The sequence below is a fragment of the Salvia hispanica genome, chromosome 3, assembly GCF_029641045.1.
Source record: "Salvia hispanica isolate PSC_SH4W2 chromosome 3, Shi_PSC_v1, whole genome shotgun sequence".
NCBI lineage: Eukaryota > Viridiplantae > Streptophyta > Magnoliopsida > Lamiales > Lamiaceae > Salvia > Salvia hispanica.
Window position 1 is genome coordinate 59,578,032 of NC_142694.1, and position 20,571 is coordinate 59,598,602.

At 36.9% G+C, this 20,571-nt stretch overlaps 1 protein-coding gene and 2 pseudogenes across 1 annotated transcript; 2 read left to right on the top strand and 1 right to left on the bottom strand.

Annotated features, from left to right (window-relative positions):
- Window positions 1-615: 615 nt before the first annotated feature.
- Window positions 616-1,499, bottom strand: LOC125198467 (mitochondrial uncoupling protein 5 pseudogene; annotated as a pseudogene).
- A 7,600-nt stretch (window positions 1,500-9,099) lies between these two features.
- On the top strand, window positions 9,100-15,864 carry LOC125213226 (ubiquitin carboxyl-terminal hydrolase 17). Its single transcript, XM_089068393.1, has 11 exons — window positions 9,100-9,638; window positions 10,870-12,043; window positions 12,139-12,227; window positions 12,534-12,619; window positions 12,713-12,857; window positions 12,940-13,054; window positions 13,203-13,360; window positions 14,304-14,388; window positions 14,468-14,680; window positions 14,875-14,936; window positions 15,019-15,864. Exons 1-11 carry the CDS (start codon window positions 9,355-9,357, stop codon window positions 15,392-15,394), a joined length of 2,787 nt encoding a protein of 928 aa, XP_088924519.1. The 5' UTR covers window positions 9,100-9,354; the 3' UTR covers window positions 15,395-15,864.
- Window positions 15,865-18,058: 2,194 nt separating this feature from the next.
- Window positions 18,059-18,687, top strand: LOC125210594 (putative calcium-binding protein CML16 pseudogene; annotated as a pseudogene).
- Window positions 18,688-20,571: the final 1,884 nt, after the last annotated feature.

Sequence of the window (20,571 nt, forward strand, 5' to 3'; positions counted from 1 at the left end):
GATTGTACGCTGATGCTGGATCGATCGAGGAACCACCGGTTGCATCTGTTCTTGAACGAGTCGCTCCATTTCGCGGTCTATCTGGCAGACGTCTGCGCCCCATTTAGAGAGTAATGTGAAAATTTTAGTGTGGAAGAGTGAAAATTTTCGGGTGAGAGTAAGATGAATGGATGTGAAAAATGAAATGGGGCAGAGTATTTTATGAAGAAAAATAAAAAAAAAAATTGCAAAATTATTCGCGGAAGGGCAGCGGTTGCTGACGCACAATATAGTCTCTATTTGATTACTCCAAAAATCGAAGTGCTCTCCTTCGAAGATATGAACTTGATTTGGAGTATAAGTAAACATGGAAATGCTTGATGCCATGTTAAATAACAATGCTCTAGATACCACTTTTGTTGGGTATGGGAATCAATAATGTGCTGCAGCACATTCATATTTGGAGAGAATATGGATATTGATATATTTCACTAAATAGTGAATATGTTATTTTATTGAATTATTCTTTTTAAATGAATAAAATGGTGGAGATTACAATGGTATTTATAGATATATACATGACTCTTCACTAAGGATATTGCCTCTTCATTGAAGTTCATGACTCAAATTACATTTTCAACAGGTGAAAGGCTCCAGCCTCGAAACGGTGGGAATAAATCCTTTATAAAGCATCATGAGCCCCTCCGCCTTAACGGTCTTCACCACGCAGTCCACGGCCTCGCTGTAAGGGTGCGCCTTCCCCGCCTCAACCTTCATGTGCATCACCCGCGTCTTGACCACGTCCATCGGGCTGGACGCTACCGCGACCACGAAGCTCGCCGCGACATGTGTTCAGAGCCCGTCCCTCATCCAATCCATTTCCAAAATCACCTCCTTGAACTGGTCGTACGACGCCAGCTGCGACGGCGTGGCCACCATAGTGCGGTTTACCGTGAGCGATGAGTCGCGCCACAGGCTACCAATCCCAGCCCATTCCTCGACATATGTGAACTGGCATCTACCACGCTCTGGTAGTTGTTGGGATGGGACGGAGGGAGGCGGCTGTCAGCCTGCATCCAGACCATCGCGAAGTCAGCGGGGTTGCCGACGTCGCAGCCGGCGATGAGGCCGGTGGAAATTTGGTGGAGAGGGGTAGGCGGTTGGTTTGGGATCAGTTTTAGAGGATTTCGTAGAGGCCGATTCGGGTGGTGGAGACACCGGAGAAGAGTGCCATCACGCCGACTTGCTGGATGATACAGAGGCATAAGGTGGCTGCGCCGTAGCCGCATGCATTTACGGGCGCAGCCTCACCCTGAAGCTGCATTCGGACCATGATTAAGTCCAATGGGTGGGTGGCGCAGCCGGCTAAGAGCGATGCAACGCCGCCTTCAACACATCCCTTCACACCAATCTTTATGAATTACTAAATCTATGCCCTCAGGGTTGGACAGCGCAGTTACTGGTAAGAGTTGCCATAATGAATTGCGTACGGAATATGTACTAAGTTATACTCCCTCCATCCCCAAAAAATATGCACTTTGGGTTCGGCACGGGTTTTAATGTAAAATTAGTAAAGTATGAGAGAGGGAAAGAGAAAAAGTAATTAAAGTATTGTTAGTGGAGATTGAGTTCCGCCTTAATAAAAAAAAAACTTTCCAAAATTAGAAAGTGTGTATTCTTAAAGGATTGACTAAGAAAAGGAAAGAGTGCCTATTTTTATGAAATACTACTATCAACAAAATGGCTTTGAAAAACTGATCGCAAAAAAAGGGATTAAAATAATGAGATAAGAGTTGTGTCATAAATTGATAAGTATAATTGAGAGAGTAATAAAAGGAAAATTAATACTCCCTTTATTCCGTGATATGATACAATTTTTTTAGCACGTGACTTAAAAAAAATTATAAAAAAAAAATAAAATAAGTTATGAAAAAGGTAAAGAAATGAAGAAAGAATAAAGTAAGCAAGATTAAAATAAGTAAATGGAATTGTGTTGACTTTCAATTTAAAGAATAATGGCTTCACTATTATAAAATATATTAAAATAATCAAATTACTCTATTACCACATAAGAGGGGGAATATTTCTCTATATTTTTTATAAGGCAAGAGGCGAATCTTTATGGAATTTTACTACTTCTGCTATATTTAATTAGGATCGGAAATCGAAAGATAGTTTTATCACGACACAAAAAAATTTAATTATTAGTTTAGAAGTTAAATAAATGAAAATTTTGTTTTAGATTGAGATCGCAATATTTATTCAAAATGTAAAAGTCCGAAGTTCCAACTTATGAAAATTCCACGCGTGAGGGAAGGACTGGAGAGTGGAGACATTGAACTCAACTTGGACTTATAAAAATTAATTAGATTCTAAAAAGTTGCTCGAAAAAATAATGATGGCCTGATTCCAATTATTAGAAGACCATGTTGCTCGAAAAAAATATGATGGCCTGATTCCAATTATTAGAAGACCATGTCACTTGAATTTTGTTGTATTCCCTCTGTTTGTCATTAGGAGTTTAATTTATTGATGGAACGAGTTTTAACAAATGATAAGAAAAGTGAGTGGGAAAAAGTTACTAAATAAGGGTCATACTCTGTTTGTCATTAGGAGTCTAATTTATTGACGAAACGGGTTTTAAGAGCATCTCCAATAGCGGCTAGCGGATTCGCGTCGCTAGTCGGTCGGCTAGCCGAACTATTGGAAACGGTCAGCCGCGAATCGGCGAAAAAATCGGCGTGGGCTAGCCAATTTGAGGGCGCTGGCCGATGCGCTGGCCGCCATTGTGGCGAGCCGATCGGCCAACGCTATTTTTTAATTTTTTTACGTATTTCTTTTACTTATTGCATTTTTTTAATGTATTTTTTTATGCATTTTTTTATTGCATTTTTAATGAATTTTTTTATGAATTTTTTTATTTATGTAATTTTAAAATAGGCACACAGAAGACGAGCTAGGCCTAATACAAAATTAAGACCTAAAACAGGAACATGTCATATGCATACTAACATTTTTTTATGTATTTTTTTAATAAATTAATGAGGAGTAGAGTGGGACGGTGGCTCGTGTGTGGAAGCCCGGATTTTTTTTATTATGTAATTTTTTTTATTTTTAGTTAATGTACTTTTTTTTATTTAAATAAAATTAACGAATTTTTCCCGTATATGTGTCGTAAATTTAATTCCGTATTTTGTGTTTAATTCCGTAAATGTAGTTGTTTTTGAATTATTTTTATTGTGGCTGGCCTATGGCTGGCCTAAGGCTACCTATTTGAGTAAAATGCTGATGTGGCAGGTGGATTTTTAGTGCTGATGACGTGGCAGAAAGAGAGAGTGGCTGGCCTATTCTTATTGTGGATGCTCTAAAAGCATCTCCAATGGTGCATAGGCCAGCAATAGGCCAGCCATTCTCTCCCCTGCCACGTCAGCAACACTAAAAAATCCACCTGCCACATCAGATTTAGGCCAACCATAGGTCAGCCATAGGCCAGCCGCAATAAAAATAATTCAAAATATACTACATTTACGGAATTAAAATTACGATTAAAATACGGAATTAAATTTACGAGACATATACGGGAAAAATAATCCATTCCATTGAAAAAAAGTACAAAGATTTTAAAAAAAAGGTACATGATTTTTTTTTAAAAAAAAGGGCTTCAACACACGAGCCCCGCCACTCTCTACTCCTCGTCGCCGCCGCCGCCACCCGTGGTATCTGAGCCCACGTCGGAACCCGCTAACCGTGCCCGCGCGATTTCCAAATCAACCCGCATGCTCTCGAGCATCTCGTGAAGAAACATCTTCTCCGTGGGGTCAGTGGCGGTCCTCCACTCTTGCAAGACCTTGTACATCTGATCCCGCGTATGGTTACGCGAATGGAGAGTGTACTCGAGTGGGGCGGATGGGAGGGCGGAGGACTGGACCTCGTGGGGCGATAGGGGGGATTCGCCCCTCGCAGCCTGTTGCGCCCGCTTCTGTCCAACCGGGCGGGGGCGACCAGTAAATGAAGGAGGGGATGGAAACTCCTCAGCATCCGGGGGGAGGTCGTGGGATCCGCCGCTGCTGCCGCTGTAGTCATCGCTATAGTTCAGTCGCTGCTTCTTCGGCCACCCAGCGTCGCACCCCGCCCGGAACTTCTCGGAGTCCTTCAGCAACAAGAAGCACTCCCAGAAGGTGAACTCCTTATACTTCCCCGCCAAGGGGAACTGACTCTCGGCGATCCTCCGGGCGTCGTCCTCATTCTGCCCACTACTGAGCTGACGGAGGGCGTTGGCGTACAAATTCGCAAAACGGCCCACCGCGGCCCTGGTGCGCTCCCACCCCTTCCGGACCTCCTCCCCGCTAAAGTCCTTCCCGTGCGGGCAGTGCCTCCTATAGGCAGCTCTGATCTTCGCCCACATGTTGACGATCCGCTGGTTGTTCGCAACCAACGGATCGTCGCACACCTCCAACCACCCCCTGGCCACCCCGGCGTACTCATCCTTCGTCCACTTCCTCCGGCCAGAGGTGTCGTCAACAGCGGGCTGCGATGACTCGCCGACCGCCTTGGCCTTCCCCCTCGTCTTCTTCTTCGGCGCGGCCCGCCTCGCTGGAACGGGAGTATCCGGATCCCCGAGATCGATCCCCATATCATGCAATGACAGAAGGTCATCGCCAGTGAACTGCGTCTCGACTGGGGTCGACGTGTGAGACGAAGCCGTCAAAAAATCAAGCGAAGGACGATATACCGTGTCCCCTCCCGGTGACCCCTGCACACCCCCCCCCTGCATCCCGGGATGCATACCGTGCTGCATCCCGCCCTGCCACATCATCCCCATCATCTTCTGCAGCATCATCTGCTGCTGCATCTGGGGCATACCCCCCCACCCGGCCGCTGACTGCCCGCCGCTCCCCTGCCCGCCGCCCGACATCCCCAACGGCATAACCCCCTGGTTCCCCCCCCCCCCCCCCGGCGCACCGGCCATCATCTGATTCCAAGGGATGTTAAACCCCGGGCCCATCTGCCCCCATCCAGATCCCACAGGTACCGTGGGAGTCTGAGATCCACTCGTCGCTGGACTGGACTCGTTGTTGTGATCCATCGCTCGATGATGCTCTTGTACAGAAAGTTAGAGAGAGAGAAAACTCGTTAAAACAAGTGGTGCAAATGAAAATGAAACGAAAATCGCGTTTATATAGGTTTTTTAAAATAAAAAAAAAACAAAACAAAAATCGGCGCTGGCCGATCGCTGGCCGATCGGGCCGCCACAATGGCGGCTAGCCGATCGGCCAGCGCCGAGCGATCGGCCAGCCCACGCCGGTCCGCTCGCCGATTTCGCTCTCGCCGACTCCAATGGTTCGGCTAGCCGATCGGCCAGCGCGACGAATCAGCTAGCCGGTCGCTAGCCGACCATTGGAGATGCTCTAATAAATGTTAAGAAAAGTGAGTGGGTAAAAGTTATTGAAAATGAGTCCTACTTGTATATATTAGTTTTAAATGAAATGTGAGTGAAATGAGTTGGTGCAATGTGGAAACTTATTATCATTTATGGTAAAAGTGAACCAATACTCTTATTCGCGGACGAACTAAAATAGAAAACGGAATTCCTATTCGCTGACGGAGGGAGTAAATTTCAAATGAGAAAGATGCTTGTCGAGCCACCTCGTTTGTATGGGCCTTTGATGGGCCTTAAACCAAAAGAAAAATTTACATTGAATGCCAATTTTTTCGAAATGGATATACTATTCATGGGCCTCGTGCCCGTAATCTTGCAACGCATTGACCCCTAACATTTCCACACAATAATTTTTGCTATGTAAATTATTGATATACTCATTGTTTCTGTTCTAATATCTTACCCTACAGGAATAATTTTTTTTTTAACCGAAATTTGGTAATTTTTAGAAACTTAAAATTTGGTCTAAAATATAGTAATAAACTTATGTCTTGTAGCAAATTTCCCATGAGTTTATTTTTTTTTTTCTAACTTGACGAGTGTAAATGACATTGTTTGGAGTGTAAGATCTCTCATGAATTTCATTGGTATTCTAAATCATGGAAAAGTCACTATACTGTACAAGTCTATGATTTTTGCGATCAAAATTTAAATTTATGGGATATTGTATCAAACTTTGACCAAAATTTATGATTTTATAGAGACCTGTTAGTAGTCCCGTTTTAATTTGCAAAAATATTTTTGATGCCATCCAAATCACATGAGGTAACAAATGAACCATCTTTTACAAATACACATCTAGTATTTATCTATGAGGCAATAAAACCTATTTTGACAATGTAAAAGTAACCTCTAAAAAGGCCCTACTTTCACGTAGCATATTCAAATTCAAATTCAAATTCATATACTTTGAAGTTTGAATTATGAAACTGGCTCAAACCACACAATATTGTTGAAAAATGAATACCACTAATAAAAATGCGTGTGGGCCAAAAAGGTTGATGTGGTGGAATTCTTTGATACTCTTTCTATATATTTGAAAAAGATTGCAAGTCAATTTCCCCATATTTTTTTGTTTTTGTACTCTTTTCTAAAAGATAAAGATTCGTTTGGCTCATTTCGTTTATATACTACTTTTGTTAAATTTTGTGTGCACAATGAAAAATTGCATTTGAGTTTTGGTTCCAAGTGTAGCTAAGCTTTGTACGTGTATATGATTGGAGATGAGTCATACACATTCTTGATTAATATTAATTCAACTTTTGTTTATGGAGATAAGACCTGAGTTTAATAATGGCAAATCTTTTGACATTTAGTAGCTTGATTTTATTTATTTTGATGAAGGGTAGCTTGATATTATTAGGACATTAGGCTCATAAATTTCTATACAATAACTTAACCATAATCTTAATAAATTTTAGAGTTTACAAAATTATAAGTGGCTGTTGTTTTTCAAAGAGGACGGTGATGCATTAGGAGTTTTATTAATTTAAAGTTGTCAATGTACTTTGTATTAAAAAATTTAAGTAGTTAATATTTAGAAAACTAAACAAGATACTTTATTTAATATAATTTTTTTTGTGTGTTATCTTATTCTTAATTTTTTTATATTTTGTTTCTTTTTATCTAGAGTCATTCGATGCTCGTTTATTTTTGGATAGGCAACGACGTGGCGTACTATAAATACGCACTGTAAACCCTCAACTTTAATATTGAAACTTTTTATATTACACTCCTATTCCATTTCTTTTTCAATATTTATCCAGTATTATTTTATGGGTTAAATAGAAAAAGAAAAAAGTAAGAGTGAAAATAAATAGAGAGAATAATATTTATATTTTAAGAAATATATTATTTAGAAGGTGACATCTCAAACAAAAAAAATGTACCAGTAGGATGAAGGGAGTTCTACTATTTAAAGTTTAATTGAGATACTACTCATTTGCTTTGGATTTTTTATTTATGTAATGGTTTGAGATAGAAAACTTGCTTCAATATTTTTTATTGTTATTTATATATTGAGTATTAACTTGATATTTTTTTATCTCGCATTTTGTACTGCGCGCATAATAAAATTATTATATTATATATCTAGTACCTATACATTTATTCGATATCTATAGTGATTGTTTGTTAGATAATATAATTATGAGATGTAGTTTATGATTGACTTGTGAAATTACTTTAATTGGAGGAGGATTTCTATGATTAATTATCACATAACTATTCATTTAAAATTGAATTGTAAGATTTAATCTCATAAATCAACCATAATATATATTTAATCTCAATATATAATCTTGTAAATCACACATTCTTATAAAATTATTAATTTACTTTCCCTAGCTCCTACTATCCAACTACGTACATAATCATTTCTCGTACTCTATGACTAATAGTTTTGAGATTTAATTTTACCTTTTGAAGTATATTTTAATAAATAAGAAATATTATAAATAAATTTTGAGAAAAATAGCACATAGGTCGTAGACTCATAATATATTTAATTTTGGCCTTTTTAAAATTCTGACATTTCTCGTACTCTATGACTAATAGTTTTGAGATTTAATTTTACCTTTTGAAGTATATTTTAATAAATAAGAAATATTATAAATAAATTTTGAGAAAAATAGCACATAGGTCGTAGACTCATAATATATTTAATTTTGGCCTTTTTAAAATTCTGACAATATGATGATGCTCACAAGTTAGAAGTCATTAACGATCAAGAGTAGTTATGCTTTATTAAAAGTTTAGATAAAAATCTAAAATGAAGTTCGCCGACTAAGTTCTGATAGGAATAAGATGGTGCTAACAACTCAATTTATGATTTCTTTAAATCTCCAGATGGTAATAATCAGAAGTCTAATGTACAAATGTTAAATGTGGTATTATTGCAATCTCCACATACAAAATGGTGGTCATTAATATTCAAAAGTCAAATATAGATTTCGGTCAATTCCATATCATTCTTTAATAAAACATCATCAAATGAGAAAGTAGCATTTCTATTTTCTATACCTAAAATAAAATCAATATTTAAATGGCGAAGTGGTTGAGGTAAATTTAACATAAATTATACCATGAATTATTTAGATCAAATAATTAAATAAAGACTCTCTATTAAACACTATTCATATACGTCGTATAATAATAATAATTATAAATCACCAAATAGAGTGGTCCAATTAAATTCCAAGGAGTGAAATCCTAATTGGGATTTAGGAAATGCATCAATGCAAAAAGAAGGGTCCAATTTACATATCATAACTTCACACGAGACAATAAGAATAACATTTCCTTTTTACGAAGAAAAGAATAAGAATTAATGCATGCACACTTGACCATTTTAAAAGCAAAACCCTGGCACTAAAACTAAAAAACATTTTATTTCGCATAATACAACATAAAAGTAGTATTATTATTAATAAGTTCTTGATAATAATTTTTTAATAAACTTTAGCTAAAAATAGAAAAGATACAATTATAACAACCCTCAATTCATTTTTAATAGTTACCAAAATCCAACATTATATGCATCATTATAAGTTAATACCAAAATTTAATAAATGGAAAAAGTTGGAAAAGGAGAGAGAGGAGTTGAAATTCCACCCAACCAAACAGGGTGCTAATTCTAATCTCTATCTCTACGTTACTATCTTATATTCTGTCTTTTTATCTATTTGGGGATTTTTCACAAATCCACTCACCAAAATTCCCTTTCTTCCGATTTCAATTTTACCTTCCTCATCCACCACCGTCCACGGCCGGCGTTACCGCTACCACCACCACCACCGCAACCTCCACTTCCACCTCCACCTCAATTGCTCCTCCAGACCTCTATGTATTTCAGAAAAATCCGGTTTTTAGGGTTTATATTCAGCTCCTTGTTGATCCTTGCAGCGGGTTAATTGGATTGAAATCAGAAGGAATCAATGCTAGTAATTGTCGGTATATTACTGCTTTTCGGTCTCGTAGTTCGCCACAAGTGGCGGAATGGCGCTGCGAAGAAGGAGGCGATTCTGAGGCTGGTGGCCGTCACCTCGGAAGAAGAAGCACAAATTGCTAAGCTCCAAGCTATTGAACAGTACAATTCGCAGAGCGTAGAGTACACACCGCAGCCCAGTAATACGCCGCAGCTCGAATCGCAGCATTTTTGCGCCGTTTGTCGCTGCCCCACCACCACTAGGTGTTCTAGGTGTAAAGCTGCTAGATACTGGTGAGTGATTTCGTGTGTATTTTTTTAATTTGAATTCATATTCGCCTGTCTTTATGAACAATTTGATGTCTGATTTTAAATTTTTGGGCCATGGACTGTTAGATCCTTTCTGTTTATTCTGATTTTAAATGGATTTTTAAAAAAATAACGGTGTTGATATACTAGTAAAATGGTAATGAAGATCTAGAGACATAATTTGATTGGGATGTTGCACATAGCAGGAACTGGGTTGGAATGAACGATTGTAACTGGAGATTACTGAGTTGCATTCTTTTACCAGAATAATAGCACTAGAAAAAGGCAAAAAGTTTGGTTTTGTTTTGGCGGGTATGTGGCATACGGTTTAGAAGTTGGGATCAATATGGGGGTTAGAATCTCTTAGGATTTCGGGTTGTGGAGTTGTAGTTTTCAAAGATGGGAAGTAGATCTTGGAGATGCAACAATTTATTGTCGTCAGATGCGTATTAATTTTTTTTTTCTTATGGACTTACTTGACTGTAATCTGATTAGTAATCTGGAAAATGTGAAAACATCTAGAAAATAGAAATTCAATAAAATTTATTTCTTTCTCTGCTGATAGAATATTAAGAACTTACTAGAATGTGGTGTTCGTGTGATGGAAATTATCCATTCAGGGATTTATTCAATGTCAAGTGGAGAATTTTGTCTTGAGCTAGCAATACTAATAATCGGAGTTAGTTATCATATGTGAATATCTTTAATTGTATGAAGTCACAAAAATTCCTATTAATCTGAGAATTGATTATCACTAAACTGCTTTCAATATTCAAGATCTATTATTTTATTTAGGGGTAATTTCAACCCCAATAAATAATGATGAACCAAGATACCAGCTTAGCCTAACAGCCAGTCAGCCACCACATCAATCCATCAATATAATCTTAAAATGTAAAGCATCTGGATGTGAGCTTATGAACTCTTTAGTTTTCTAATCTTATGAAGTCTGTTCATAAGTTGAATTTCATTTCCTCTTAATGCATACATGTAAAATCCGTTTTTGAATAAAATATTCATGAGATCATTTTTTTTTTACTCAAACAGGAGTTTTATCAAATTATACTCTCATATGGGATGAAAGATAACTTGCACCATCCTTTTGTTTATCGAAGTCATGTACTTTTTTCTTTTGTTAAAAATTGTATTTGAATTCAAAGTAGATATGTTATTTCTCCTCCTCAGTCATTTGATTTTTGGTTTCTTTTCTTCCTAGTTCTGGTAAGTGCCAAATAATTCATTGGAGACAAGGCCATAAAGATGAGTGCCAACCACCAGTTGCGTTGTATGCTACAAAGAAAAGTGAATATGTTGTGGACACAGCTCCAGAAAATCAGTTTAGCATGCATTTAAAAAATGAAAGTAAAATTTGTTCAGATCCCAGCGAGGAATGTGATGATTCAGCATCCTCAGGAAGCTCAATTTCTTCCTTCTTTTCTTCCACCAATCAAAGTGAATCGTCAGCTTCTACTTCTACAAATGAGGACGTCGAGTGCCAACCAACTATTGCATTACCTGCTAGAATGGAAAGTGAATCTGTTGCGGAAACAGCTCCAGAAATTGATATGCATTTGAAAGTTGAAACTAAGATTTCAGATCCCAGGGAAGAATGTGATGATTCAAGATCTTCAGGTAGTTCAGTGTCTTGCTTCTTGTCTTCTACCGAACAAAGTGAAACATCTCCTGATGCTTATACTAATGGGGTTATCGAGTTAGAAACTCATAGCAGGCCAGATAAAGCACCTTCAGTTGGAACTGATTCGTACATCCCAGCTATGGTTTCCTACATTGATGATGCAAATGTACTAAGTACATCTCATCCTGCTTGTTCGGTTAACAAGATTGATGAAAGCCTCAAGTCAACAGACTTAAAAGAGAAAAGAAAAGGGGGTGGAGTTGCTGTGAGAGAAGAATTTTTATCTGCTGAGTCTGAGTTGGGAAGTCAACCAACTAGTTCTGCCAGGACATCGTCAACCGGCGATTGGGGAAACCCAGTGCAGACATCCATGATTAGAGTAATGAGGTCAAAATCTGCTAAGACTGCGGGCAATAATGAAATACAAAATATAGTCCGGAGTTCAGAATACTCAAAATCTTCTAAGTTATCACAGTCCCATGACTACAAGAAAAATGAAGTTTGCACTGGTAAGGAAACAAAATCTGTGGCAATGTCTATGAGTTCAGGCAAGTGTCAGAAGATGCATACCGATGCTGGTACCCCTGAAGCTATTTCATTAGAAACTGAAGGTGTTCGAATTTTGTCGCAATCTACTGGCAAAGGTCTGAAATCATCAGTTCGGAAACTTGCACAACATTTTCGAGTGCCCAAGCAATCAAAGTCCTATACACTGGATGTTGTCAAGGATTCTAGTGACAGTCATAACAATAAGGTTGCCTTCAGAAATCTCTTAAGTAACAAATCCTTAGGTTTTGGCATTGCTGAGATCTAATAGCCCTGATAATTGCGTTGCTCATGTTCTGACAGGTCATATTTTCCATTAAGCTTTTCATGCAATTATACTCTTCTGAAAATGTGGGACTTCATCCGTTTGGCCTTGCTAATTGTGGAAATAGGTGGGTGTCAAAGGTTGGTTTAAAGGTTTAATATTATGTAATATGTAATATTTTCTATGTTTCTGCTTCTGCGGTGCATCCATTCATGGCATACATACAATATTTACACTTGTGGGGACATGCCCTGATGGCAATACATTATTTTTAGGGCAGGGAAGAATTCAAATGATCATATTTTATTCCTTACCGACTGATTTGGTGTTGCTTGTGTCTAAATCTACAATTTCTGAAATTTGGACAGCGTCTATAAAAGTCCTCATTTCTTCTTCTATGTAATACAACTTATCTTAATTCTTCTTCTTGCAGTTGTTATGCGAATGCTGTGCTGCAGTGTCTGATTTTTACTCGGCCGATTACTTCTTATCTTCTTCAAGGGTTACATTCAAAATCATGCAAGTACCATTTATAAATAACTTTGGATGCTTAGTTTGTGGGGATCTTTAAAGTTCTTGTGATTTATGTGAGCTTATGTTACCATGATTCAGGTCGGAAGAGAGACTGGTGCTTTATTTGTAAGTTTGAACGTCTGATTCAAACGGGACAAGAAACAAACTCTCCTTTATCCCCAGTTGGACTACTGTCCCATATACAGCCAATTGGAAGAGAAGAAGATGCACATGAGTTTTTAAGGCTAGTATCTGATGCAAGTTTCGTTTTGTTTGGAATATCTGTAATGGATATGCTCATAATGACCGTGTTTATGTTATACCAGAAATGTCGTTGACAAAATGCAGTCCACATGCCTTGAAGAAGCTGGGGTTTCTAGTTCATTTGCTGAGGATTCAACCCTTATGGGTCTGACTTTTGGTGGTTACCTTCGATCAAAGGTCTGTCTCCATGTTGATAGATCTAGGATGATAATCCTAGTTTCATACCCTCAATTATAAACTTTCTTGCAAGTTAATCATTCATTGTAACAATATATACCGTAATTATTTCTCTTAATCATTGTCCATTGATACTTTGACTTGCCAGATTAAATGCACGAAGTGTTTAGGGAGATCTGAGCGGCATGATCGGATGCTGGATCTTACTGTGGAGATTGATGGGGAGATATACACACTTGAACAGGCTCTTGCACAGTTCACGTCGTCTGAAACACTTGGTGGAGATGATAAGTATAAGTGCAACAGGTACCTCAAATCATCTGTTATACTACAAATTAACAATCACGAAAGCTCCCAAAAATTTTATTCCCTCCGTTTGCCGCTTATGTGTCCCACTTTGACCCGATATGGGTTTTAAGAAATGTAGAGGAAAGTGGGTGGAAAAAGTTAGTGGAATGTGAGTCCTCTTTTTATATAGTACTATTAGGGGCTGATCGGTTTGCAAGATTGTATCTCGAGATTAAATATATAGTGTGTTTGGTTCATGAGATTGAATCTCATAACTTAATCCTAGATGTATAATCATGGGATAATTAGTCATAGCCAACCCCCTCCAACTAAAATAGTCTCACAACTCAGTCCTAGATTATATCTTGGTCTACTATTTTGTCTAGGAAACCGGGCACCACCTTAGAGTTAGTATAATATGTGGTCCATTATCAACAATAGTTGTAGTTGGACAATTAATAAGAGACATCCAAAAAAAGAAAACTGGGACACATAATGAGGGACGGAGGGAGTATCATTTACTGTAGCCTTGTTTCCACAGCTGGCCTAAAAATAAATCAAAAGAATCACACCTGTGGTCGCTACTTTAGTGATGGATATATTATGTATGATCCTTTTAGAACTGCTATGAGAGAGAATCATTTCCTCTATCACATTGTTTTGGTAATCCTTTGCCTTCCCTTATGTGTTATGACCCAAGGAAGTGTTTGAAAACCAACTATATTTTGCTCACCTTTTTGGTTTGATCTGGCGGCATCATGCCAAGTTTGAAACTTGAAAATCATTAAATCTTTATCTTTTACATATCTTGAATTTCAATATTACTAAATTAATGTAGATGATTTTCATTCCTTGATACAGAAGTTAGTAATCAGTGACTGAATATTTAAACACTCAGAAACACATTGATCAACACATTTCTTTTACATAGCTTGATGCTTGTTGCGTGCTACCTTGGCAGATGCAAGTCTTATGAGAAAGCAAAGAAGAAACTGACTATACTTGAGGCTCCTAATATTCTCACTGTTGTGCTGAAGCGTTTCCGGGTAATTTAACTAAAATCTTAGGCACATTTAACTAGCATGTTCAGAATTTCTGTACATTACTGATTCTCTCTCTCTCCAGTCAGGCAATTTTGAGAAGCTGACTAAACATATTCGCTTTCCTGAGGTTTTGGACCTTTCTCCTTATATGAGTGTGACAGGGGACAAATACCCAATATATCATCTCTACGCAGTGGTTGTTCACTTGGGTGTAATGAATGGTGCTTACAGTGGTCACTATGTCAGTTACGTGAAGAATTCCAAAGGATATTGGTTTAGAATTGATGACAGCAGGGTAAGTTACCTTGATACTGGCTTCTACCGTAACTTGGTTTCATGATATTTTTATGTTCTCTAGGAATATATAAGGTTTCAAACTTCTAATGAAAGAATTTTGAGTTCTGATTTATCAAATTGTTGACATGATTATAGCAAGGGAGTAGCTAGAATAACGTGTATATGATTGCCGACCTTCCTGTTATCCTGCAGGTGAGCCGTGTGGACTTGGAGGCAGTCTTATCTGCAGAAGCATACATTCTCTTTTACGCAAGGTAATTTTGATTAGTAACTATAGCTGCATATACATGTTTCTTGAATCTGGAAATGGGCTAAAGGAAATGCTTATCCCTCTAGGCATGCCCCAAGAGGTGCATCTTTTGCTAGGAATAGCAGTTTGTATTCGGATCCGAAAGCCAAGAAAAACATGGAGGCCATCCCTCCCATCATCAATTCAAAGAAAAAAAATCCGAAATCAAAATTAAGCTCTTCTGGTCGGAGTACAGCCCACTGGATGTCTCCAAATGATTTCGGTGGTTCTCCCATAGTAGATCCCGAGGATTGGGAATTTCAAGTGAAGCAGCATAAAAAACACGTAGGGGACTCATCGAGTGATAGTTCTTCCATCTTCAGCACATCCGATGCTGGCTCGTATAGTACAGACAGCACCAAGGACTCTAGTGCAGAAGACCTCTCCGGCTACCTTTTCGGCCCTAACTGGTACCACCCGTGATGGCTTTAGTTAAAGAAGTCTCTTTCACCTTGTATTCATTAACAGGCAAGACAGGGACCTTTAGCAGCCAATGTCTCGTACGTGGAAGCTCCTGCATTGATTGCAGGATCAAGCCTGGGTTTCTCTGGCATTGTAATAAGCCGGTGGTGCAGGCGACGGGACTTGGGGGAACGAAGATATTGAGAAGGAGAAGGTAGCTTCCCAGTTCCCTTTTGTATACTATAACTGTGGAATTAATAGTAGATAAATAGGCAGTCCAATAGTTGTAGAGGTAAATAAAATCACAGCAGAATTAACCAACGCCGGAAATAATTATGCCGACTATAAAGGAGAAGAGCTGCTTAAACATTTTTCTTTGTTCCTTTTTTTTGGCGTGGATAAGCCTACAAGTTGTAAATCCTCACGGCCGATTTGTATCTCAGCAACTTCTCATAATTCCAAATATATATAAAGCCATTTTGCCCTTTGAAGTATTATTTGTCTTTTCTCTTCTTTTCTTGGTGAATTTGTGCTCTTATTCATGAACAAGCATAGGGGATCATATTTTCATGAACAAGCATAGGGCATTTTACTTCATTATATGCATGTGTATGTGTCAACTTAAATTGGTCACGAGGATACCTAGACCTAGTCGTGTCGTTGTACCTAAACTGCGCAATCAAAACCTCAACCTACTTTCACTAGCTAGTATTCCCGTAAGGATCGATTTAAATGGAGAGAACGTACATATTTGCGATGATATTTTGAAAGAGTTGGTTTGCTACCACGTTTTATGGGAGTTGCGACTAACTCACGTTTTATGGGAGTTGCGACTAACTAAAGTATGCTGAAATGAAAACAGGATTATAGGAATGCACCTAAACTGACCGAGAGGTTGGGGGTGAAAAGAGTGTGGAATAAAAAGGAAACTCAACTATTAGTGCACCTGAAACAAAACAAGCTAAAAGTATAAAGCATATTTTTAATCCAGTCTTGGATCTGGGTTTTCTTTTTCAACAAGCTAAACTAATAGAAACCAACTTCCATGAATGAATATTAAAGCTCGGAAACACAAATGCAAGATCTAACTCGGAAAACACAATCAAGAAAAAAAAACTCAGATCTACGTAAACTGGTTAAGAGACAAGGGTGACGAAAATAGAACAGTACAAAAGCATGCATAACTTGTAGCTACATTGATCAAACACAGAAAAACATTTAAGAACATTCAGATCTACTTAGGATCAACATAAAAAGAAACGAAGCAAACTTCATTGCTTAAACTAAACAAGATCCACGGAGCAAGGTGAGAAAACAAAGTAGAAACACGATTCAACCAACAAACAAGTTTAATTTCAAATATTAACTACATAAATCTGGAAAACTAAACTAGAACAAGAACAAGAACAAACACTGAAATGGAAATGAAGACGAGAAAGTAGAATATTTCTGTTCCTAAACGGAGGAACTGCCGCTGGATTAACAATGTTGGCTGCAAGGGAACTAATTTACTTTATATGAAAAATCATTCTCCAAAAGAGAAGGTATTTGAGAATGTATTATACATTTATATATTTGAATGCATCTTGTATTATTTTTTTATTTTAAAAAATAATTTACTTTTCAATATACCTTTTTTTCTTTGGAGTTTGTTACTTTTTGGAAGGATGTATCCTTTTTGAGAAGGTAAATAGATGATATACCTTTTCTATACTTTCCCTCCTTAGAGCATCTCCAACAAGGAGAGGTAAATGAAAGAGGTATATCATGTATTTATCTTCTTAAAAAGTGAAATATACTCTTTCAAAAAGTAACACATTTCAAAGGAAAAAGGTATAGATAAAGGTAAATCATTTTTTTAAAAATAAAATAATAGTACAAAATGCATTAAAAAACATAAAGTGTAATACCTTCTCTCTTGGAAAATGGTTTTTTCATGAAAAGAAGACAAATATGATAGTTATAAGATTTCATCTCTCTATTGATGAAGAGATAAAGATACCTCTTCAAAATGGGTAAAGGTATAATACCTTCTCAAATACCTATCTCCTTGGAGAATGATTTTTCTTAGAAAAAAGGTAAATATGGTAGTTATATGACTTTACCTCAATATTTATGAGTAAAAATTTGGTGGTCATGGCATACCTAGTGCCATGGTGACTAGGTAATAACTATGTGACATGTGGATATAGTAGGATTCTAGATATTTTATATATGGTATTTAGTTTTTAAGAATAGAATAAAGTTTTATAATTTGAAAACTTTCAAAATTGTTAAATGGACGAAAAAGGAATGTATATATGTATAAGTATATATTTAAAGGTGATTAAATTTAAGATATGATGGAACCATTCTCTTTTTTTTTCTGGAGTATATATACATGAATATATGTAACCCTGTATGGACTATTATATGAATATAAGATTAAAGGGCAAAATTGGTCCTAAACATATAACCATTTTACTTTTTTGATCCTAAACTTTATCTTTCGGATTTTTGGTCCTGCACATATGGAAATTTAATCATTTTGGTCCCCCGTCAATAATTCCGTTAAAAACTAACGGTCAGCGACAATTTTGACCAAATTAAACTCTTAATTCTGATTTTTAAATCACTAATTAATCTCCTAAACCAAAGCAGAGCCGCACACAGAAATTAGGTCTTCTTCCAATTCGACAATGGTATATGGCAGCAATCCGCAGCCTGACAATGGCTAAGATGGAATCCAATCAGCTAAACCAGCTGAGGGACATCTTCGCCCGGTTCGACATGGACCACGACGGCAGCTTCACGCAGCTGGAGATGGCTGCCCTCCTCCGCTCGCTCGGCCTCAAGCCCTCCGGCGACCAGATCCACTCCCTTCTCGCCAACATGGACGCCAGCCGCAACGGCTCCATCGAATTCGACAAGCTCGTCGGCGCAATCCTCCCCGACATCAACGAGGAGGTGCTTCTCAACCAGGACTAGATCATTGAGCTCTTCCGCTCCTTCGACCGCGACGGCAGCGGCTAAGATGGGGCACGCCCTCACCTACCGCGAGCTCAGCGACATGATGCAGGAGGCCGACACCAACGGCGACGGCGTCCTCAACTTGCACGAATTCGCCACCATTATGGCCAACTCTGCAGTCGAATTTCTCGCCGAGCCTGAATCGTCTTCCTCCTCCTAGGGTTTACTCATCTTAATTTTTTTAAATTGAGGGAAACCGATGTGGCATTCTAGATTGTGGCTATGACGAACTAATTCTTCTTAATTTGTGAAGCTAATTGCGATTCATGAATTATTGGATTTACGATGAACTAATTCATATTGGATTATCTGTCGTCATTATTGCATCCAACTCCATATAATTTGGAGATTAATTAGGAGAATAATTAGTGACTTAAAAATTAGAATTTAGAGTTTAATTTGGTCAAAATCGCCGTTCACCGTTAGTTTTTAACGGAACTATTGACGGAGGACCAAAATGATCAAATTTCCATATACGTTCACCGTTAGTTTTTAACGAAACTATTGACGGAGGACCAAAATGATCAAATTTCCATATATGCAGGACCAAAAAATCCAAAAGATAAAGTTTAGGACCAGAAAGGTAAAATGACCATATGTTTAAGACCAATTTAGGTCTTTACACTAAATATAACGAAAAATCACAAGATGATGATAAACTTAAATTTTAATTTTTTTTATTTATATTTGTAAAAATTACAAATAAAAAATGTAGTGATAAATTAAATCATAAATTAATATTGCTAGCACTATTATTAAACTGTACAACGACAAAATTAAAACTTTTAAAATTAATCTTGCTAGCACTATATGCACAAAATTTTAAAAATTTATACAGTATTGTTTTTGTTTTATTTGTTGTTTTATATATATAAATAAAAAAGATAAATATACAAAATTTTAATTAATTATCTTATGGTTATTTAATATATACTCCATAAAATAAAAATAATAATAGAATAATCCCATTAAATCTTAAATCAATTATGAATAGATATTGAAAATTTCTTTTATTGTGAATAGATATTGAAAATAAATGATGTTAGTATCTGTGGGTGTATTTACCGTCCATTTAACAATTTGGGAAGTTTTCAAACTATAAAACTTTATTCCATTCTTAAAAAATAAGTACCATATATAGTTTAAATATCTAGAATTCTACTATATCCACATGTCACATAATTAATAGTGGGATATACCAAGTCATCATACCATGTCATGACTCATGACCACCAAATTTTTACTCTATTACTGGTGCAGTTGGAAGGGTATCCTTTTATATTCACACCTCGCTGAAAATCTCTAGCTTCAACCATATTAGAGGATTGTATCACTGCAAAACATTATCTGAAATATAAATTACCATTTTAAAACAATAAATTACATATTTTACTCTTGTTCCGAACAAAATAAATACACTATTACTTTTTAATATAAATCACTAAAAATAAATTAACAACATTACCAAAAAAATAATTAATTAACAAAATTGGATGCAATATAATGGAATTGTTTATTCGAAATATTGAATGAAGATGCAAACCTGCTGAAACCACGAAAACTACAAATAAAATAAACTGGAGGGTTTTAATATTGGCCATGATTGAGTTTTTTTAGATTTTGAAAGCTTCAGCAAAATTAGGGCAAAATATATAGCAGAAATTGATAGTTTAATATGGTAATTATATAAGTATAGCAATAATTCGATCATATATCGAAATAATTATAAATGACAGGAGAATGTCATTACTTTCAGAAATAGGAATACAAATTTTAACAAGGTACATACTCATATCTTTACTTTCAAAATTTTATTAAAAGAAAAAGAAAAAAATATAATCGAAAAAGCATTTTTGTTGAAGTCGTAATTAAGAAAGTGAGAGTATACAACAATCCTTTAAATTTTATTTAACCAAATACACTTTCCGCCATTGTTCGTACTCTATGCAGTAATTTTCGTAAATGGACAATGAAATAAGCAAGTCTCGCTGTGAATATAGTTTTACTCCTGAATTAATTGAATATAGGCCATGTTTTTATATGCCCAAATATTTAGGGCCGGCCTACTTGGCGCAGTGAGAAACAAGAAGACCCACTAATGATTAATGAAGAAACATTCATATGTTTTTGCTACAATATATTTGTAAATACACCCTCTGCCGGCACGAAATTTTATAAAACTTTATTTT

Bases quoted from the DNA above. Each gene is read 5' to 3' on its own strand.
- LOC125213226 (XM_089068393.1), top strand. From the start codon at position 9,355: ATGCTAGTAATTGTCGGTATATTACTGCTTTTCGGTCTCGTAGTTCGC. The intron at 13,055-13,202 runs GTCTGTCTCCAT...TTGACTTGCCAG, and splicing joins GTGGTTACCTTCGATCAAAG to ATTAAATGCACGAAGTGTTT. The intron at 14,681-14,874 runs GTAAGTTACCTT...GTTATCCTGCAG, and splicing joins TTAGAATTGATGACAGCAGG to GTGAGCCGTGTGGACTTGGA.